This window comes from Brassica napus, chromosome A2, assembly GCF_020379485.1.
Source record: "Brassica napus cultivar Da-Ae chromosome A2, Da-Ae, whole genome shotgun sequence".
NCBI lineage: Eukaryota > Viridiplantae > Streptophyta > Magnoliopsida > Brassicales > Brassicaceae > Brassica > Brassica napus.
The window spans coordinates 23,672,073-23,696,029 of record NC_063435.1 but is presented as its reverse complement, the minus strand read 5'-3'; the positions used below and the strand labels follow the sequence as shown (position 1 = coordinate 23,696,029).

Below are 23,957 nucleotides of genomic sequence, written 5' to 3'. Positions count from 1 at the left end.
ATTAAACAAATCTATAATCTTCGTTTTCATATTTTTGCCATCACATTCTTCAAAACAAACATCATCTCCTTGATATCAGTCAGCACCTCTTTCGTCGTAACCACCACCACTCCTATATACTGTGAGTTTTCAGCTGTACTATGCTATTTGAACAAAATATATTATGTTATTTCGTTATTACTACTCAATTTTAATAACGATTCATATTATGAAGTATGTGAATATTTTGATATTTAAGTTAGGATATATATTTCTATTTTGAGTTTTGTGATTAGTGTTTTGGGTTTACTTTATGGAAGGTGTGGGTTAATGTTGGGGTAACCATTACCTCCTTACCTGCAATCAGACATTTTAAAATTCGACCAGTATGTACTATGTTATTTCGTTTGTTATATTTCTATTTTGATAATGTATTTTGATAATGCTTCATATTATGTACTATGTGCTTGATATTTAGGTTAGGGTTTATATTTCCTTTTAGGGTTTAGTGATTAGTGTTTTGGGTCTAGTTTATGAAAAGTTTGGATTGACATTGGGGTAAGCATTACCTCATTTTCTGCAATCATAAACATTTCAAAATTTTAAACTATATGTATTAATATCATTTGTTTGTTACTATTCTATTTTAATAATATTTTATATTAAATACTATTTGCATATTTTGATATTTGAGTTAAAGTTTATATTTCCTTTTAGATTTAGTGATTAGTATTTTAAATTTAGTTTATTGAAGTTTTGGATGTTCATCAAACTATTTTATAATTTCATTAATATGAATTATACCATTTACCATGTTTTATTCTAGGACAATTCTCATAAATAGACCATTTTCAAGTTTTGGTCACAAAAGTAGACCACAAGGAGGAAAGTGACCAAAATATTTTATTTAATAGGTAAAAAAACCCTAATATCCTAGATATATAAAAATAATAAAAAAATTAAAAAAATTAAAAAAAACTAAAAAAAATTAAATTTTTTTATAGTTTTAGATTATATGTTTTCAAATTCGAACTTTTTTATAAATTTTTGTTTTAATTTGTTTTTTCGAAAAAGAAATTTTAATTTTTTTTCAAATTTTCTTTTTGTAATTCGAAAATACTTTTTGAAACTATTTTTAAAATTTTTATTTTCAAATTTTTAATACTTATTTTTTATTTTATAAAATTTTAAACCTCAATCCCAAATTCACACCCCTTAACTCTAAACTCTAAGGTTTAGATTAGTTAACCCTAGGGATATAAATGTATATTTACCTCTTTAATGAAACATTTTGATCATTTTGATTCTTAGAGTCTATATTTATGACCAAAACGTTTTTAGTGTTATCTTTGGGTATTTTTCTTTATTATATTTATATAATACCATCACTATTATTGTGGATGCCATATCACCACCACTCTAACAACACCTTTTTCATTTAAGTGACAGAGTATCACCGTCAACCGGTTTTGGAAAAGGAGAAAATCAGAAGGAAAAGAAAAAAAAAGAAAAAAAATGTTTGAAGATCTAATTATGTCAACATCAATACTATATTCTTAATTTTTTTCTTAAAATTGGCTATTACACAAATTAAGACATTAATTAATGGCTATATATTGGTTAAAAATAAAAAAATAATGGCTATACCATACATGACTTTATTCTGATGCAACAGGTTTCTTAAACACACATAGGCTATACCTTCTTGATTTGGTATTTTTATTTGGTGTTTTGGTTTTAATTTACATTTTGGAGATTCATTGTTTTGATTTGGTGTTGTTTTTTCAAAACATTTGCGATTGCCTATTGAATTTGGTGTATGGTTAAATTTATATTTTGGTTTTATAATGAATGTTACTTGAGTTGCACACGTGAAGTATCTATCTTATTAAAACTCAAGTACAAAATTGGAGTGTTTGGAGACTTGAATAGGACTTTTAAAAATTTGGAGTGTTTGGAAACATGGATTGCAGTCTTTTAAAAAAAAATATTTTTGTTTGAAAACAAGGATAGTAGTATTAAGAAAAAAAGTAATGGGCTTATGTTTTTTTAAAAAATTGAAAGTTATCTAGGCCACTTTTAAAATATACCAAAATGGGTCAATCTAATTCCCTAAAATTTTTTTTTCTAAACTAACCATAAAACAAAATTTAAACTTTATATACATATTTCAAATCAAAATAATAATTCAAATTTGATTTATATCAAAAATTGATTCAAAAATATACCTATATTCAAAAATGGATTTTTACTAAACTATTTTTCAATAACCATTATAAAAAAATATTGTCAATATATATAAGAAAAATATAATACAAAGCCCAATTTGAAATACCAACTCAAATTATGGTTTTCATATTTCATATTAAGTTTTAAAAATATAATATATGTAATTATTTATATGATGGTATGTATAAAATACTATTAATTATATGATTACTTATATGATGGTACATATAAAATACGATTAATTATATGATGATAAAATACGATATATAATAATGACTAGGGATGGGCTTTTGGATACCCATACGGGTTTAGTTCTGATCGGTTTGTATTTTGGGTTTTCGGGGTCAAAGATTTCAGCCTTATTAGAATGTTTCTAAATTTTGGTTTGAGTTCGATTTGGATCTTTGCGGGTTTGGTTTGGGTTTGGATAACTAATTTAAATTATTTTTAAAGTCTTAAATCATTATATATTTTAAATTTCTAAAAATGTATAAATAAAATAATATATTACGTATAAATTTGAATAACATATGTCATAATACTTAAACTTAACATATCAATTGGCTTGATTTAAAATTTTGGATACGAAATCAATAATTATTTTAAGTATTTTTGGTGATTTGAGTATACTTTAACTATTTCAGATATTTACTTTTGACTATCTATATATATTTTCAAGTATTTAAACCAATTTAAAAGTATCATTTTTGATGTTTTATATACGTTAAATCTAAAAATAATTAATATATATAAGTATATAAATCTATTTTTAGATAAATTTGGATACCTAAATACTTCGGTTCGGATTAGATTCGGTTCTCTAAATAACAAAATTTTGAATAATTAGAATATTTAATCAATTTATGTTTGGGTTTGGTACTATATCTTTGGATCGGTATCGGTTATGTTCCTCGGATTCATTTTTTCAAATCCTAATAATTACATGAAAAACAAATATCAACATATTTTTCAAAATATACACCCGCGCGCCTGCGCGGGTCAAAATCTAGTTGACTACTTATAACTTGAGTCAAACTTGAAAAACAAACAAAGTACGGGCGAGATAGGCTTATGTTATGGCTTATGAATAATGACTACTTGTAACTTGATTCAAACTAAGCAGTGTTATAAAATACGTTATACGCTAGTCGGACGGTTGATTATTGTATAGCGCCTGGATGTATATACGGGTTGATATATTCTAAATAAATACTATAGTAATAAATAAAATAACTATATACATTATATGTAAATAATAAATATATAGCAAACATAATTAAATAGATTATACATTATAATTATTTATCGAATACTGAAAAGAAAACAAAAAATGATACGAATGAAGTCAAATGAAATCAAAATAATCAAACGAGTACATTATAATTGTTTACTAAAATTTATTTAAAAATATAGCACACGCCCGTATAAACGCCGTATAAACAGCGTATAACATTGTATAAACGTTGTATTTTTGCTCATCCAAACCATCACAGTGTTATTCTACCGTATAGTAAAAACAGTACAGTGCACTACTGAGTATACCGTATAATTCGGCCGTACCAACTATATTATATATTTTAGAACACTGAAACTAATTAATAATGTATATGACTGATGCTCGTCTCTTGTTCATGTAACAATGACTACTTGTAAATTCAATCAAAATTGATTATAAGTCATAAATAATAGTTGTAACAAATAAGTTTTGCTCAAACTAGTGTTGAACATGTGTTTATAGCGTTTGCAAGTCCGTAGGTTTGTGCATGCAATAAAAGAACCCCGTTTCGCGGGCCGACCCGCTGAGGCCATACATTTTGATGGTCAAACATAAGAGTTGGTGGTCATTAACCGCCAGCCTAACCTTATTGGCAAAGTAAGGTTGTGTTAAACCTCCTGAATATACACACATGACCTACCTATATCGTACCACTACAAGAAAACACGCCGAATTCCGACGGAGATTCCGACCGACGTCAAAGGCGTCGGATATTTTGGACGGAATTCTGACCGATTTCCGACGAAAACAAAAAATCTGAAGTCGTCGGAATTCCGTCGGCTAATTCCGACGAATTTCCGAGAAAACAAAGGTCGTCGGAATGTTCCGACCACTTTTCGACGACATTCCGATAAACAATATAACCGTTGTAGTCGTCGAAAAGTCGTCGGAATATTCCGTCAAATTTCCGACGATATTCCGATGAAAAGATATAACCGTTACGGTCGTCGGTATTCCGTCGGAATTTTCCGACGAATTTCCGACGAACCAAGTGACCGTTGCCGACAAATATATATGACCGTTTTATAGCCGTTCGAGATTGGAAAATACTGACGAAATTCCGACGGAATGCTTTATATCTGTCGGTATTCCGTCGGAAAGTCGTCGGATGTCCGTAAGCAATTTCCTATAAATGCAACCCCTCCTCATTCAACTCATTCACACCTCATTCTCTCTTCTTTCTCTTTAGTCATAACAATTTCGTGAAAATCATGTCTTCAGGAGCTTATTATCGTTCGTGGATGGATAAACCTCATTTGGATCCCAACACTAATTTGCTTACGGAAGAATACGTTCAAGGGATTGGAGAATTCATGAGGCTTGTTCAACAGCAACCGGATGCAAAAAGTGGTATGTTAAGATGTCCCTGCTCTACTTGCAATAATAATAAGGTTATAAAAGAATTTGATGTTTGGACTCATTTGTATATGAAAGGGTTTTCACGTAATTATAAAGTTTGGTACCTTCATGGGGAAACTGGTTATGAATATGGTAGCACTAGCGAACCTCAGCCTGTTAGTGAACCTCAGCCTGTTAGTGAACTTCAGCCTGACATTTTCCGACGAACTAGTCCTCGGTAAATACCGACGGAATATGATTCGTCGGTAAATACCGACGGACTTTATTCGTCGGAATTTACCGACAAATCATAGTCCGTCGGTATTTACCGACGAATAATAGTCCGTCGGTATTTACCGACGAATCATAGTCCGTCGGTATTTACCGAGGACTTAGTTCGTCGGAATCTTCGGAGGATCCGTCTCCGTCGGTATATAGTTTTTCCGATGAACTCTGGTCTCGTGTGTCCGCATCGGAATATTGTCGGAAGTTCGTCAGAATGTCATTTCTCGGTATTCGTCAGAAAGTCGTCGGAAGTTCTGACGAAATTCCGACGAATTCTTTTTTTCCGACGAAATGATACCGACAAACACTTTCGTCAGAAATTCGTCGGAATAGGCCTTTTCCGACGAATTTCTGACGATTTTGGCCATCAGAATCCCCCTGTTTTCTTGTAGTGTACGTTTGATGCGAGTATTGAACTTTTTTAAATGGAAAGGGCATTGGCGCAGTTCACGCCAACTCATTGAGACAGAGACGAGTGGCATCCACTGCAAGGCCCTTGGCGTGTTATGAAGGTTTGAAGAAGTCTCAGAACTTGTCACTGGCTGTCCATTCAAGAAGTGTGATGAAAGCTAAATTCCTCTCTCCTGATACTCAGTACTCAGCTTACGTAGTCTACACTATAAGACAAACGATCGATTCATGATGTCCAGAAAAGCTTTGGAGTTGGAGGCAGTGCCGTGCCTAGATGTTTGGGGGTCTAAGGCTAGAGTAAAAAGTTTTTATAATTAGTAATAAATATCTATTACATAAAACTTTACAAAAAAATATGTATTTAATATTTATAGATTCACATGAAAAATTGAACATATTATTTCTTAAAAGAATACAAAATACATAGTTTATTAAACCAAAAATGCAAGATTTCAAATTATCTATGAAGATCTTATAATTCTTTAATTAATAGTTTTATGAAGATAGATGATAAATTAAATTTAAAAGTCAAAAATAGAATAAAATAAGTCTAAATAGCATAAATAAATTATTGTTTAAATCTAAAACTAAAAGAAATTTATATATACAAGATAACCAATTTAAAGTGGAATTTAAATTGGGGTCCCTAAAATATGTTATCCAAGTTGGGGCCTAAGGCAGATGCCTTTCTCATTACAAGGTAAGCACGCCTGGGATTGTACATAAAACTCGTGAAAGAAAGAAGTCGAAAAGGCAGGAACTAACGAAACTAGAGAAGAGGGAAGACGGGTGGGTGGAGGTAAAGTTTGGAGAATTCTTGAACGATGGAGGGTTCATGGATGCTCGCGATGAACTGACATCAAGTATACATCATTCAAGGCACTGAATTCTGGCCTGTATAAAATCTCGGATCCGGTTTTGGCTGGTGAGTTCGGTGTTAACTATTTAACAAAACATAATGTAACAGTGTGTTTTTTTATTATGTTTAGTCGTTCTCACACGAACCAATTCAATAAGAGACTGTTTTCAAAAAAAAAAAATTATTTTTCAAGAGAGTGATTTCGAGTTAACTTATAAAAGAGATAAATGAGTTGATCCATCAACTTTTGTAGAAAGGGATTAGATTGAAACATTTCAAAAAATCTCCACTTTCTACGGCCTTCCATTTAAAAAGAAAATATATATACTAACTATAGAAAATTTGCTAAAAGGTTTGTTAATTAAAATAATAATAGAATAAATCCTATTATTACAGTATAATTTAGATATATATATATAAATATAAGATCGATATATTGTAAAGTATTTTTAAAATAAAAATAGCTTCGTTATAAAATTTATGAAGTATTAACTAATCCATAAATATTTCTTTGAATAAAATACTCGGCCAATTTTTTTTTTTACGTCGATACTCAAAGCCAATTACTGTGTTGCCAACTGCTTATCTTTTACATACATCACATAACCTTCAATAAATCAGCAAACCAAACGATAACGCGTAACCTGAAGGAGAGAACGACGCACACGGCAAGAAGGGTAATTTCGTAAAATACACGACTACCACGGGTCTTCTTTTTTTCATTACAAATCATTCTTCTTTCACCGTTTGATCACAGAAGCGACTTTAGAACAAATTTTAAGATTCCAGGTGATGGAGGCAACGATGGGGCAAAGTCATGGCAGAGAAAGCATCATCTCCGGGCCGTCACCGTTCGATACATTGCCGGTGGATTGCATCTCCAGCATTATCTCCTTCACGAGTCCACGAGACGCTTGCAACGCCGCTTCTGTTTCGAAAACGTTAGAATCCGCGGCTAAGTCCGATAGCCTATGGGAGAAGTTTCTTCCATTGGAATATACATCTCTGATTCCACAATACCCGCGAGTTTTCTCGTCCAAGAAGGAGCTCTATTTCGCTCTCTGCGATGACCCTCTTCTCATCGAAGATGGCAAAAAGGTATATTACAAATCTATTCATTACAAGATCTGAGAATAGTGATCTGCCTAGGGCTCAAAAATTGATATAAGTGCGTAGAATCTTCATTAAGTTTTAACTCTATCAAAAAGGTATACAAATATACTCATTGTAAGATCTGAAAATAGTGATCTGCCTAGGGCTCAAAAATTGATATAAGTGCGTAGAATCTTCATTGAGTTTTAACTCTATATATTGGAATAAGCATCTGCGATTCAATCTCATTCCAGAGAATACTAAGGATTAATATGTATATAGAATTCATTGATTTTTAACGTCTAAAGACTCTAAACTATACCATAAGCAAAATGTAGAGATAATACAGGAGTCATTCTGAGACAAAACTAATATTATACAAACTAATATTATACGTTGTTGTTCAGAGACTTGAGATTACATATGTTGCTTTATTCGTTAGATCATACTTTCAAAAAGAAATCATATATTGCTATGTGCTTCATCGGTAATGTTAGAGAATTATGTGAATAAGGATGTGATTAATTAAACCTCCGGATTAATTAATTTGATGTGGTTTCAGAATGTTTCAATTTCTTCTTCTTTTTCCTCGTAAATGATAGAGCTTCAGGTTAGAGAAAGCGAGTGGGAAAAGATGTATTATGATATCTCCAAAGGAAGTGTCAATCACATGGGGAAGTAGTCCCGAACATTGGCAATGGATATCAATTCCTGAATCTAGGTATTTATTCTTATTCCATTGTAATCTCTCATTCTTCTGTTGATGATGTTGTGAAGATGGGAAAATTAAAAATATGATTGCAATGCAGGTTTGAAAAAATAGCTGAGCTAATCGATGTATGTTGGTTTGAGATTCGTGGAGGGATGCACACTCGTTACCTATCTCCCGGAACTCGTTACTCGGTTTACATCGTGTTCAAGACAAAGAACGGATGTCCTGGATTGGGAGATTTGCCGGTAGATGCTGGAGTTGGGTTAGTTGGACAAGAGTCTCCTCAAAAGTTGATATACTTTGTTGGGCCTCGTGGTCGTGATCGAAGGAGAGATGTAACGAGGCCAGAGGCGAGGGACGATGGGTGGATGGAAGCTGAACTTGGTCAGTTCTACAATGATTCTTGTTGTGATGATATCTCGCTAAGTGTTGGTAAGACCAACACTCCTGATTGGAAAAGTGGTTTGATCATTCAAGGATTTGAATTTCGCCCTGTGAAAACCCGGTAAATTGTTATATCATGTTTCTTGTGATGGAACGGTTTCTAGTTCAACGATTTTCCGTTGTATTTCATGTCTAATAAGTGATAACCTTTGGTGTATTGTAAATTTTTTTGAATCTTCAGTTTTCTGAATCTTCAGCTTTTTGGAATGTAATGTTTGAATGGTTTGATCTTACGATTCTCACATGAACAAACTTCAATAAAGAAATCGTGTTTCTTCTAATCATTTAAATGTTTTTGTATAGCAGCTTAATGGTTGTTTCATGTTTTAGTAAAATCTTCTCTAATAATACTTTTAAATTTCTGTATCTCTGTGATATTATTTGAGAAGTCAATTTCTTACGTGATTTCACTCACGTTAATTCTCACGATGGTCAATTACGTTGAAATCCTTAATAATTTAAAATCATTATATCATTACCATTATAAATATTTCCAGTGCAATTCTCTCAAATAACATTTTTTAAGTTTTTATCACAAAATAGCCCTTAAAAAAAGAAAATGACCAAAATACCCTTTTTTTATTTGAAATTTTTAATATTTGTTTTTTATTTTATTTTTAATTTGAAACCCTTAACTCTTAACTCTAAACCCTAAGTCTAGATAAGTTAACCTTAGGATAAAAATTCATTTTTACCCTTTAATAAAACTTATTTTGGTCATTTTCTTCATTGAAAGCTATTTTTGTGACAAAAACTTAAAAATGGTTATCCTATGGAAGACCTACAAAGATGACGGAATTGAGGCCGATTAGTTTATGTAATGTAGGATATAAAATTATTTCGAAGGTTTTGTGTCATCGATTGAAAATCTATCTTCCATTGCTTATATCCGAAACGCAATCGGCATTCGTGGCAGGAATGTTGATTTTTGACAATATTCTTATCGCCCAGAAAATGTTCCACGGATTGTGGACCAATAAAGCATGTCAAGGAAAGCATATGGCAATTAAAATGGATATGGGCAAAACGTATGATAGAGTAGAATGAGACTTTATTAAAGTCTTATTACAGAAAGTGGGTTTGACCTTCATTGGATTAAATTGATGATGAAATGTATATAAGAACTGAATCTAGAGTCGAGCTGGAGGATCATCAGTCGAACTGGGCTCTCTCGAAGATACCATCAAATCCAACTATTTTTTCAACAAGTTCTCTTTTCATAAACATGGATCATCTATTCTGGAGAGTTTTCCCGCAGATGGAGGATCATCAGTTTGCATAGATACTATGGTACATCTGGAAAGCTAGGAATAATAAAATTTTCAGTAATCTGGATATGGATCTAATGGATACACTTAAAATGGCAGAAACATAGTTAACACTGTGGGTCGAGGCACAAATATTGACAGAACATAGGACATTATCACAAATAGTGGATACGATCTTGCCGTCAATTCCATGAATATGGTGTTTTACAGATGGCTCCTGAAAAAAGGATAATATTTTTTCAGGGCAAGGTTGGTTTAGCACTTTAGAAAGTTTTGATGGATTGTTGGGGAGATGAATGTTAGGACTAGTCTCTCTTTTCTTCATGCGGAGGTGGAAACGCTACTCTGGACAATGGAATGCATGAGGAAATAACGTCAATTTCATGTTACGTTTGCAACGGATTGTTCTCAATTGGTGAAGATGGTTTCAGGACCAGAAATATAGCCAGATTTTGCAAATTATTTGGAAGATGTCAAGATCTTGAAAGAAACTACACCCGATCAGAGATTATCTATGTACCAAAGACGCAAAATTCAAAGACGGATAGACTAGCACGCAATGTTAGGAAGCAACCGTCTTTTGTCGTTCACATGGATGGAGATTACCTGATTTGGTTTACAGAGTCATTATGAGTCTGTATTTGTTGATGACAAAAAAAAATCTTAAAGAATTTTCATATTTTTCTATTTCAATTCTCGTTAATAAGTTTTATTTTATCTTTATGAAAATAACAAAAAAAAGGAAAATATCTATAAATATTTCTAAAGCTATTTGAATTTTTTTATTTTTCTGATATTTTTTCATTAGTTTTTATTTTTATATTTCCGTTTTTATACTGGTTTCTAAACCATATATATATATATATATATAAGAAAATATTTATACAATTTTAAAACGTGGATATATTTTAAAAATAATTTGGTTTGACAAAAAGGAAATAAAAATATAAGCTTGATATTATTAAAATAAAAACTTTCCTTTTAAACATAATATCAAACCACATAACAAATATTCCTTTTTATTTATTCTGGTTTCAAATTAAACTATGTATAAAATAAATAATTATAAAAACTAATATGATATATATATATATATATTAATTTCATAATAAATGAACATCCATCTCAACACATATCTCAAAAAACATAATAAATATTAGAAAAAAATGATTACTGACTACATGAAATATTGATCATGACATAAGTAACCATGCAAACTAAACTAATGTATACCTACCTACACAAAGTATATATTATGCATGATAACATCTCTAAACTTAATGATGCTATTTAATTAACAGCACGAGTTTGATTTCATTGATCCAAAAATTGATGTAGATGTCAGAGGCCGTTTAAATATTTCGTTTAATCAATTAAAATATGACAGATCCGACCGTAATTTAACTAATTGAGATTTTAACCCACGTTTAAAAGCGTAATTTTTTTTAACAATATCTAATTTACAAAATCAATATGTTTAACATTTTTTGATAAGTAGTGTTTTAACATTTTTATTTTACTGTATTTGAAAAATATATTATTATATTATTTTTATTTATACTTAATATGAAAGTACGTAAGATATTATGTAATTTTGTTTTTTAATTATTTTAAATCTGTTTTCTTATGAAATTTTAATAAAATTTCTGTAATTCGTTTGATTAATTGTGTGATATATACTTATTTAATATATTTAAATGGATGCAGTTTTTGTTTATGAAAATATAAATAAAATAATTCATTAATTTTATATCAAAATAAAATAAAATGTTAGAGTCAGTAAATTGACATGAAATAAGTTTATAATAAAAAAGTAATCAAATAAGTATATATCACACAATTAATCAAACGAATTCCAATTTTTTTATTAAGACTTAATAACAAAACAGATCAAAATAATTAAAAAAAAACAAAATTAAATAATATTTTATATAACTTTCATATTTAGTTAAATTACCGTAAGGTACATTTTAATTGATAAAAACGAGATATTTAAATGGTTTTTGACATCTACGTCAATTTTTGGATGAATGAAATTAAACTTTTGATGTTAACTACATAACATTAATTTGAGGGATATTGTCTTGCATAATATATACTTCGTGATGGTAGGTATACATTAGTTTAGTTTGCATAGTTAGCCATGTGATGTTAGTACTTTGTATAGTCCACAATCATTTTTCCTAGATATTAAAAATACTAAAACTAAAGTTATGTTTTCTATCAATATATTTTTATCAGATTATCAGCAAAAATTATCATAAACCAACATTCTTAATAAGCTTAATTAAAAAAAATTCGTTGTTTTACAAAATGAACTGAAGGCAATGTTCCTAACTAACCTGGTTTATTATACATTGAACCAAATATAAATGTAATTAGTTATACCCAAAATGAATGGTCTAGACAATATTATTAACTCGACCAATCTAAATATTTATGTTTAATATTTTGAGAATATTTACAATAATTTTATGTAAAACCACATTTAAATTCTATAAAACATATATTTTAGAGAGATACCCTTTAATAGTCCAAAAAATTATTTTTTATATCAAAAATATTATTTATTAAAGGTATTTTAGTTTTTTATTTCTTAAAAAATATATTTTGGTCATTTTATTTCTTGTTTGCTATTTGGGTCATAAAAACTTTTTGAATCTTCTTAAGAGATTTATCATATTTTATATATACCAAATAATATAATAAAAATATAAAAGTTGAGTTTCTAAAATTTAATTAATGTTACAGTAAATTAACCATTTTTGTTTTATAAAAGAATATATTCTAAAATACAGAAATCTAAAAAAAAAACTATTTATAAATTAATGATTATATAAGTTAATAAAATACTATAATCTGAACATTATTAATTTATAGAGTTTTTACTGATCTTCTCCAATTATACTTCATGTGCAATTTAAAATGAAAATGAATTCTTTCAAAAATAAATTGTTAAAGTGTAGTATTTTCAAACCTTACAAGTTTAGGTTGTAATGCTGGTGAGTTTGGGTTCTCGATACTGAGTGTCCACCCTACTCACATGAACAAATTCGAAAAAGAAACTTTCGTTTCCCCTATCAGCTACAAAGCTTTTGAACGCACCTTTACTTAGCTGAGAATAATGAGATAGACTAAGAAATTAAGACTAACATGATCCACCCTTTAACAAAGATTCATGAATCATTATTTTCTCTTGTTTTCTCCGATCTCTTTCTAAAAGCTACAGATTTAAGATCTTTGTTCCGGTGGCCGGTGGCCTTCCGCCACCGGTCGCCTAACCTTTTGTTTTTTTGTTTTCGTTGGGTTGTATTATACTCTCGTTTTCGCGTAGGCGACTCTCATTTTCGCGTAGGCGACTCTTTGTTCGCATAGGCGATTTTGTTGTGTAGCTTCATCCAAATCGGAGTGTTTGTCATTCCTATCTTCTCCGATAAGGTTGAAGATGAATAAAGTTCTTGAAAGTTCTTTCCTTTCGCAGTTTCTTCGTGTTTAATTCCATCAATTATTTGATTGGATGCTTTGTTCTTTGTTTCAACTGAACATCCTTTTATAAGAGTCAGTAGCCATAAATAGGCGTTCAAGGTAAAGCTTCTTTGTCAAGGGATGATTGAGTTTTATTGGGTTTCTTTGGTCCTTTTGAAGAAGATTTAGCAGAGTTGGTGTTTTGATAACAGTCCAACAAAAAATCTATCTTCATCGGATTGTAGTCTCTCCTGATTAAATCAACGAAGAATAAAGAATTTTCAGTCAAGTAGTTGAGGTTTGAGCGAAAGGTTTTGTGGCATCAGAGTTTTAATGAAGATATGAGACAGAGAAGGTCCCCAGCTAAATCTCCAGCAGTTTTGTGATGCTTGGATGGAGCAAAGGCCATGATTGCCTTATTTGCTCTGTTCATATTTTAGAGAGATACTCTGGCGGGAGCAGGAATACGAGTTGCGGTGTAGAGAGATTTCCGGCGGTGGAGCTCTGAAGCGGTGACTGTGTCAGGCGTTAAATCCGTGTCAGACACGTGTCCAAGAAGTCTTCCACCTTGCAAAGGAAAAGAGCACGTGGAGAGTTTGAAGCTTCTCGAGTTTCCTTTTTAAATGGGCTGTATTTTACTATTATTTCTCTGTTTGGGCTTTTAACTTGTAAAAACTTGATGCCATCTTGTAAAACAATGCCTTAGGGCACGTTAATGAAAACTCAAAGTTGACAAAAAAAAAAAAAAAAAACAAAGATTCATGAGAATTATTGACTTTTCCTAATATTATAATTTATTTGTATAATAAACAGTCTCGCGTAAACAAAGACTTCATAGGTAAGGTAAACACGAAACAAAAAGCTAGTTGCTTTGGCTGATTAGATAAAGTCAAAAACTTTTATTTTAATTTTCGAAAAAAAAAACTTTATAGATATTCTTCCAGAGACGTTACACCTGTAAGGGTATTTTCGGAACATCAAATTAAATCTTAACAAGTAAGTCTTTCGCGAATCACGATAACGGTATAAATACACACTTATCCGACACAACAGAACCATCGTGTCTTAAAATCTTAACATAGTCTCTCACTTAAAAACAAACATCAGATTCGAAAAGCTATGGAGCAAATTCAAGTCGGAGATTCGAAATGCGGCGGAGGAATTAGCCGGAACGGCGCGGTTGTTTCTGTCGGAGCGGCGACGTCGCGGTTCGATACTTTGCCGGAAGATTGTATCTCGATGGTGATTTTCCATACCACACCACGAGATGCTTGCGTCGTGGCTTCGGTTTCGAGAACAGTTAAGTCGGCGGCGGAGTCCGATTTGGTCTGGGAGAAGTTTCTTCCGCCGGAGTACTCGTCTCTTGCTCTTCCTCCGTCGTTGGATTGCTCGTCGAAGAAGAAGATCTATCTCTCTCTCGCTGATGATCCCGTCCTAATCGATGAGGGCAAAAAGGTAAATTCAATTAAAATTAGGGTTTCATTAAGAGTTACTAATTTTTAGTTACTTGGGAAACAATTCAGAGCTTTTGGTTAGAGAAATCTACTGGGAAGAAGTGTTACATGTTGTCTGCGATGGATTTGAAGATCACGTGGAGTGATTCTCCCGCGTATTGGCAATGGGTTACAGTTCCTGAATCTAAGTAATGTCTCTGTTTATCCTCTGTTTTTTTTTGAGTTTGTGCAACTTTGGAGCTTACTTGTTGTTGAATCAGGTTTGAGAAAGTAGCAGAGCTTTGTAACGTGTGTTGGTTCGAGATTCGCGGCAAGATAAGTGTTAAAATGCTGTCTAAGGGGACGCATTACTCTGTCTACTTAGTGTTCAAGAGAGCGAGCAGTAGATCATACGGTTTCGACCACACGCCGATTGAAACTGAAGTTGGGTTTGCGGGGAAGGAGGTTAGGAAGACATTTGTGTTTCTCGAACCGAGCGATACGGATCCTCGCAGCGGTTATGGTTACTCTGGAGTTTCGTTAGCAGCTGTGTCTAGAGCGTTTAGGACGAGGCGTCCGTGGATGAGGTTTCCGAGGGAAGAAGTTGAAGGGGAGAGGGAGAGTGGTGGGAACGTGGAGGAGCCCAAGGAGAGAGGTGATAAGTGGAGTGAAGTGAAGCTTGGGAGTTTTTACATTGACGATGGAGGTTGTGAGGATGGCGATGAGGTTGAGGTAGCTATTATGGAGACTCGGATGGGACAGTGGAAGAGTGGTCTGGTTTTCCAGGGGATTGAGATAAGGCCTGTGAAAGAAGAAGAAGTAACTAAATGATCAAATTCAGATAATAACTGTGTTCTTTAAAGTATGAACAGAGTTTAAAGCTTGTGTACTACTACTACAGCTTCATGACTAGAGTTTATTTAACAGTTTGAGTTTTTGATATGAAAAGCAAAGAAGTTATGATGATTTTGTTTCTTGTGTACCAATATGATTGAATGGCAATAATTTAACCAAATTTTTTGTTTTTTCTTTTTTTGGGGCCAACCTTTGTGGAAAGGGTTTAGCCACGACAATGTCTTTATATTAGAGATTAAGGAAGTAAGATGTATATCTTGAGGATCAGATAAAGAGGGACCATTAAGACATGTAAGATCTAAGACATTTTCACATTTATGTATGAAATGTACAAATGCTTTCTTTAATCTTTAATCTTTGATATCTCGTATAAACATGTGACTATAATGTCAGCTAAAAAAAGTTGGGTTTGAGAAGGTTTGAAACTTGGATGCCAAAATGGACGGCTTAATAACAGTCACAACTAGACTGTGCCTAAGTGAACAAAAGGTGAGGTTTAATTAGGCTGTTATATATGATGAACATATGAAGACATTTGGAGTTTTTGTGATATGAAAGTAACAAATTTATCTGGATCCTATTATCAAAATCACTTTCGTCTGATTGGCACTGGCATATTCATCTTAATAACAATTGCTTCTGGACCATCAAATCTGCTTCAAACAACTTTTGGGCTTGGAAAAAATTTCTCAAATTTAGACTATTAGCTCTTCAGTTTTGTAAATATAATTTGGGAAATGGTCAAGCTGCGAGCTTATGGTATGACATTTAGACTCCACTGGATCAGTTGATTAGCCACATTGGTCCGCTTGGACCAAGAGCACTAAGAATAAGAGGAACGCTGTGGTGGCTGACGCCATAGTGGATTCAAACTGGTTACTCCCACACCCACGATCAGTACAGGAAGCCGAGCTACACGCTCACCTTACCACTATCTCCCTTTCTTTACATACTGATATTGATGATAATTATGATAATTATGAATGGGTGGCAGGTGACTCTCCGGTGTGTACTTTTAAAACCTCCACTACATGGAAAGTCTTGCGACCTCGAGAAGAAGTAAAGGTTGGGTGGATGTTGTCTGGTTTAAAGGGTCAGTGCCTAAACACACCTTTACGATGTGGGTTGCCAATTGGGACAGGTTGCCAACGAGGGAGAGACTGGCTTCTTAGGGAATGCTGATTGCCACTGCATGCCCTCTCTGCTCAAGGGGTAATGAAACAAGGGATCATCTGCTGCTGTCGTGCGAGTATAGTCTTGAAATGTGGAGGGAGATGTTTATCAGGTGCTCTTCTCCGCCTACCATGTTACAACTTGGTCGGAGCTTCTATCTTGGACTAGAGCTGCAGGGTCTAAAGAGTTAAAGCTACTGCGTAAAGTGGCTACTCAAGCCTTCGTATTTCACATCTGGAAACAAAGAAACAATTTGGTTCACAACCAAATCTCTATTCCCTCTTCATCAGCTTCGTTTCTCTGGTTTTGATAGGGAAGTTCGCAAAATTATTTCTGCCAAGAGGAAGCATAAAATCTTTAGTAAATCACATGTCTTTTTGGTTGAGATAGACTGTTCATGTTACTATATTCTTATGATCCATCTTGTTTTTTTTTTTTTTGTCAAGATGGCTCAGAGCAAAATATTTTTGTAGAATATCTCCTTCATTTTTATAAAATTTACAGTGTAGCAAAAAAAAATAATAAAAGAAAGTACGTGGGTCTATAAAGATCTCAACATTCTATGGGCTCTAATTTGCAACTTCAAAGGCCTTTGTAAGATATGCTATGAGAATAATGCCGAGTTGCAGGCTGTGAAAGAATGCAAGTGTTGTTGAACTAATAAACTTGATTTATTAAAGACATGAACATTATAATACAAGGAAGACGTCTCTAACGAAAACGATTTTTCGCTGACTAAATTTCATTGAATCATATATAAAAAGATACAAACAAACTCACAATTGTAGAAATTTACAATACAAGCTTACTTGAATTTCTTAAAAGACTAAAATATAAAAATGTCTGTAATGAAGACGATTATATCAAAAGCCATTGCGACCCACATGGAATGGAAGATTAATTATAGAGTTGAATAGTTGATGTCACATGCTTTGACTGTCTCCTTCATTATAGATATCGACTTCAATATATTTTATTGTTAACTTGGAATCGTATCTTAACTTTCTACGTAAAACAATACTTAATCTCTTTATGGAAAAGATCATGCACACACCAAAATAATATATTAGTAGTTTCTTATGAGGTAAACCAACTTTGAATGTAGGCTAATTAGTTTATTAAACAATATAGTATTTCTTGTTGCTAAAAGTCTTCCATGTCTATGTTCATTTCACCCTTCACCTACATTGTCTTCAATTACTTACAAATCAAGTAAAATAGTAAAGAAAGTTGTCTAAACAACAGCCTATGCTTTCTTAGAAACAAACCGTGGCGGAAAAGTGTTAGACTTTTTGGTTTTATTGTTTACAAAATGATATGTTTTCTTTATAAGTCTTACAAACCTTAAATTATTAATTTATACATCTTTGAATAACCCACCTATAAATATATAATTGAGACTGTGATTTTTATTATATTGTTAAAATCCAATATAATTTTAAAACTAACCAATGATAGATTTATCAATGAAAATTTATGCTTTAAGTTTGCTTTATATATGAAATATTAAAACGATCATTAATCTAGACACAAATTCGTCGGTAATGTACAAAAATTATTATACAAGTTATGATTTATGCTACTATCAAACACTTCAAATGTAAATACAATTATATATTAAGATTATTTTTAGTGAATTTATTTCAAAATAGGAGAGTTTTTGTTTTTAAATGATATAATTTATTTAATTTAAAAAATTAAAACTATTCATTATTGTATTTCTAGAAACCGAACCATAACGCATATAGTTATCAGAGAATCCAATCTATGAATTGCCAAATGTATTTTCGATTCTATTACTCAAATCAAATATAATTTAAAAATTAATAACCGATAGATTCTAAATTAATCGGTAACGTATAAAAATTTGTCGGCATCGAAGAAAAAGTATTAGTTGACAAATTATAATCTTTTTAGCAATGAAAAATTATGTAATTATCAAAGATATTTAATATAAAGTGATTTTACATATATTAAGATTTGTTAAAGAATTACATTTATTGGTTGTCTAGTATTAATGGCTTACTGGAAATTAATATAACATACTGATTAGAAGATGTAAATGGAGCATCTATGCATGATCAGTGTGGAGGAGGTCGACTCTTTAACCAACAAACAAAAATTAGGTTGAAAATTTTCCTCTTTGGAGTATCATGTTTCATAGAAATATCTAGTTTATGCTGAAGCTTTTATCGGAAATTAAGAATATCTTGGTAGGGACTATTTTCATGCATTGGGACCAACTTGTAAAAGAACAAAAAATTAATTGGAAAAACAAAATTGTAGTTGAGAAGAGAGATGCAAGCAAAGTGTTAGCGTCCGTGCTTTGACTTCTCTCTATCTCTTGTCCTCATCTTTATTTCCTCAAGCTGACCTAACCGGTTACTCCTTCCCTCTCCGGTCATTTTTAACTATCCTATAATTAAAAAGATAAGAACGAATGTAAATATATAAATTAACCTTTTAGATTTTTCTAAATTAAACCATTTGAAAATGAAAGCAAACAAAGATCTTAAAGGAATACTATACAAAATACTAACAATTTGTTGACTTTTTGTTATTTTGCACTCTTCGTTCATTAGTCGTTCCAAAACTTCGTCCGTTTACCCTGAAGGTTAGAGCTCCTACTATTCAAACCAAAATTTAGAAGAAAAAAAACAAAAGGTTTTCTTAAGTCAAAACTACTTATTCGGACTTCATTATGTATGTCTATTAACGAACTCCATGATGTTTGACTGAACAAATACAAAGAAAAATAGATTTCTACAACTGGGTCTTGACAGTAAAATATGACATTTCCATAAACGGACATACATAAATACATAACCATGAGTATTAACCTCTATAAAAATACTGTTGATTGACCGTCATCAATACATATGAAACGAATCTTTTTACTAACACCGTCTTCTTCTTCGTTTATGACTGTTTATTAATTTCCTATTATTATTTAAATATTTATAATTTTTGGGGTTGAATTTTACTGTTGCAGTAACACAGACGGAGGAAAAAACCAAACACCCAACTCATCCACTCTTTCTTTCTCTCTCTAGAAGCCTGCATTTAAGCCCCCACCACTTGCTGTATCGTGTTGAAGTCAAAAGTTGCCTATTTTTCTCTCTCTTCTATTGCTTCATCTTCATTGATCGTCATGGCCAGAACCAGAAACAGAAACCCATAAACTGTATCCTCTCAGCTTTCTCACCTGTTTTCTTGATTTTTAACTAGAAAAAGCCTCTGCTTCTTCTTCTTCTCTCTCTCCATCATCAAAACATCTTAAAAGCTTCTTCCTCTTCTCATCAAAATGCGTGTTCATCGCTTGTGGGTGATCGTCATCTTCCTCACAGAGCTACTACTATGCTTCCGCCCCTCGGACTCCCAGACCCCCCTCACGTGCCACCCACGTGACCTCAGCGCCTTGCGCGACTTCATAACCAACATCGAACCAAAACCACAAGACTGGCTCCTCGTCAACGACAATTGCTGCAACTGGACAGGAATCACCTGCGACAACAACAACACCATAAGAGTCACTAAACTAGAACTCGGAAACAAAAAGCTGTCGGGGACCCTGTCGGAATCTCTAGGAAACCTCGACCAGATCAAAGTCCTCAACCTCTCACGCAACTTCATCAAAGACTCGATCCCTCTCTCCATCCTCACCTCGCCGACTCTCCAAACCCTCGATCTAAGCTTCAACGATCTCTCCGGAGAGATCCCGCAAACGCTAAACCTCCCTTCTCTGCAAAGCCTCGACCTTTCCTCAAATAACTTCAACGGGTCCTTGTCTCGTTCCATCGGTAACCTCTCTAGCCTCGCTCGTCTCGATGTCTCGTGGAACTCGTTTTCAGGCGAGATCCCTGACGTGTTCCACGAGTTGACTCGGTTGAAGTATCTCTCAGCTCAGACGAACAGACTCAGCGGAGGGATACCTAGATCGTTAGCGAGTTCACGGACGTTAAATCTGCTTAACTTAAGGAACAACTCGTTAACGGGTCCGTTACTGTTGAACTGCACGGCGATGGTTGAGTTAAACTCTCTCGATTTAGGTACTAACCGGTTCAACGGCCGGTTACCCGAGAATCTCCCGGTTTGCAAACGGTTAAAGAACGTTAACCTCGCGCGTAACGGTTTCCGTGGAGAAGTCCCAGAGAGCTTCAAGAACTTTCAGAGCCTATCTTACTTCTCGTTATCAAACTCTAGTTTGGTTAACATCACGTCCGCGCTTAGGATACTTCAGAACTGCAAGAACTTAACGGCGCTTGTCCTCACGTTAAACTTTAACGGAGAGGCGTTACCTGCTGACGACGCGAGTGTTGTTGGGTTCCAGAAGCTGAAAGTGCTCGTAGTTGCGAATTGTAGACTAACCGGTTCGGTTCCGAGATGGTTAAGCTCGAGTAGGGATCTTCAGCTGCTGGATCTCTCTTGGAACCGGTTAACCGGAGCTATACCGAGCTGGATCGGTGATTTCAATTCTCTTTTCTACTTGGATCTATCCAACAACTCGTTTACAGGAGAGATCCCAAAGAGCCTTACTCAACTCCAGAGTCTGACAAGTGGAAGCATCTCATTGGACGAACCGTCTCCTGACTTTCCTTTCTTCATGAAGAGGAACGAGAGCGCAAGAGGTTTGCAGTACAATCAGATCGTTGGTTTCCCGCCAACTATTGAGCTTGGTCATAACAACCTCTCGGGACCTATCTGGGAGGAGTTTGGTGATTTGAAGAAGCTTCACGTGTTTGATCTGAAGTGGAATGAGTTGTCTGGGCCAATCCCTAGCTCTCTCTCTGGTATGACTAGCTTGGAGCTTCTTGATCTTTCTAACAACCGTCTCTCAGGATCCATCCCTGGTTCTCTTCAGAACCTGACGTTTCTGTCTAAGTTTAGTGTTGCTGGTAACAATCTCACGGGAAGGATACCTTCTGGTGGTCAGTTTCAGACGTTTCCGAACTCGAGTTTCGAGTTTAACAACCTCTGCGGGGAACATAGGTTCCCCTGTTCCGGAGATGCGAGTTCTGCCGGAACAACAACATATATCAAACATTCAAGAAGAAGAAGCAGAGGAGGTGAGATTGGTATGGCTGTTGGGATCGCGTTCGGTTCGGTCTTCCTTCTCACTCTTTTAGCTTTGATAGTGTTGCGTGCGCGTAGACGGTCAGGGGAAGTTGATCCGGAGATAGAAGAAGAGAGCATGAACCGGAAAGAAATCGAAGAGACTGGTTCTAAGATTGTGGTGCTGTTTCAAAACAATAATGATAATGCTCTCTCCTATGATGATCTTTTGGACTCTACAGACAACTTTGATCAATCCAACATCATCGGCTGCGGCGGGTTCGGTATGGTTTACAAAGCAATGCTACCAGACGGGAGAAAAGTGGCGATCAAGCGGTTATCAGGAGACTGCGGTCAGATCGAAAGAGAGTTCAAAGCAGAAGTTGAAACACTCTCGAGAGCGCAACATCCAAATCTTGTTCTACTCCAAGGGTTCTGTTTCTACAAAACCGACCGACTTTTGATCTATTCTTACATGGAGAACGGAAGCTTAGACTACTGGCTACACGAACGTAACGACGGTCCAGCTTTGTTGGGGTGGAGAACTCGGGTTCGAATCGCTCAGGGCGCTGCAAAGGGGTTGTATTACTTGCATCAAGCTTGTGAGCCTCATATATTGCACCGTGACATTAAGTCCAGCAACATTCTTCTAGATGAGAACTTTGATTCTCATTTAGCGGATTTCGGATTAGCTAGGCTTATGAATCCTTACGAGACGCATGTTAGTACTGATTTGGTTGGGACTTTAGGTTATATTCCTCCTGAATATGGACAAGCTTCGGTTGCTACTTATAAAGGTGATGTGTATAGCTTTGGAGTTGTGCTTCTTGAGCTTTTGACTGATAGAAGACCGGTGGATATGTGTAAACCCAAGGGAGGGAGGGATTTGATCTCGTGGGTTGTGAGGATGAAGAGTGAGGGTCGAGCTAGTGAGGTTTTTGATCCGTTCATTCATGGTAAAGAGAATGAGAAAGAGATGGTTCGGGTTCTTGAGATTGCGTGTTTGTGTTTGAGTGGGAACCCTAAACAGAGACCAACGACTGAACAGTTAGTCTCTTGGCTTGATCATGTCTAGAAGGTGGACTCTAATCTTCAGAGAGACAGGGATACATTTTGTAGGGAGTCATTTCTATACTTTTGAGATACAGTGTAAATAGTTTCCAGAGAATAATTTGTTTCATTTTAATCTTTATTTGTGATTCAGATTTAATATTGAAGATAAAAGACTGAAACATACAATGTCTGGTTTTTTCAGATAGCACAAGTTCTTCATGCAGTTTGAGTAAACAACTCAATATACATTTGTTTTTCCGTTAATATGATTTTGCTTATGGATCTCTTGTTGATTATGTTATACCTTTGGAGATATTTGGTTGATTTTTCTTGATAAAAAATATTAAATGTGTTAGCTATTTTTCTTTTGGCATTCTATAAAAAAAATACCTTTTGGCCAACTATAGTCAAAATGTTCATTAAGAAACCATTTCATTTACTTAATTTATGGGTGTGAAATGTTGTTCAACCAAAAACGTTCAAAGATTTTGACTTTGTATGGTCAAAATCTAACGTATGCTTCACTGGAAAAGTTTGACTTTTAACAGATTCCAGTTTTCTTTCTATTGATTTCCATGTCCCCAAAGAGCACGACTTGAATAAGTAACTAAAACTTTTCCAAATTTTCTTATAATTTCTTAAAGACTGAATACAGATTTTGATAGTCAATGTGTCCACTTATGTCGTTTCCAACAGTTCATGAAACCTGCCAAAAATATGACAAATGAAGTACAAGAAAGGAGCACTAAAACTCCTAATGCTTATATGATCATATATCCATTACTATCTCTTTTCAAAATGCATTTGTATTGTTGCAGCACTCAGTATATTAGTAATTCAATTGTCTTCCTTTTTCTTCTCATTTTAAAGTATTTGATTTGATAATTATAGAGATACTCTTCTCGTAGGGAATATATTTATATCTAGTGGACTTTATCAACTCATGAGGGGAGAAATCTTTATAATCGAATAATTGATATATCATCGATCACGATCTCCATCATCATAACTGTGTTTAGAACAATCTAATTTC

General features: G+C 33.7%; 3 protein-coding genes across 3 annotated transcripts; all 3 read left to right on the top strand.

The window, feature by feature from the left end:
- Positions 1 to 6,225: 6,225 nt before the first annotated feature.
- LOC106421654 (F-box protein At2g02240-like) lies at positions 6,226 to 8,853 on the top strand. The gene is made up of 3 exons (XM_048743863.1): positions 6,226 to 7,475; positions 8,072 to 8,190; positions 8,279 to 8,853. The coding sequence occupies exons 1-3, from the start codon at positions 7,170 to 7,172 to the stop codon at positions 8,688 to 8,690; spliced, it is 837 nt and encodes a 278-aa protein (XP_048599820.1). The 5' UTR covers positions 6,226 to 7,169; the 3' UTR covers positions 8,691 to 8,853.
- Positions 8,854 to 14,404: 5,551 nt separating this feature from the next.
- Positions 14,405 to 15,757, top strand: LOC106396140 (F-box protein PP2-B1). The gene is made up of 3 exons (XM_013836462.3): positions 14,405 to 14,813; positions 14,882 to 15,000; positions 15,073 to 15,757. Exons 1-3 carry the CDS (start codon positions 14,478 to 14,480, stop codon positions 15,620 to 15,622), a joined length of 1,005 nt encoding a protein of 334 aa, XP_013691916.1. The 5' UTR covers positions 14,405 to 14,477; the 3' UTR covers positions 15,623 to 15,757.
- A 4,097-nt stretch (positions 15,758 to 19,854) lies between these two features.
- LOC106396130 (phytosulfokine receptor 1) lies at positions 19,855 to 23,188 on the top strand. Its single transcript, XM_013836449.3, has one exon. The coding sequence runs from the start codon at positions 20,124 to 20,126 to the stop codon at positions 22,944 to 22,946; it is 2,823 nt and encodes a 940-aa protein (XP_013691903.2). The 5' UTR covers positions 19,855 to 20,123; the 3' UTR covers positions 22,947 to 23,188.
- The last annotated feature ends 769 nt before the right edge of the window (positions 23,189 to 23,957 follow it).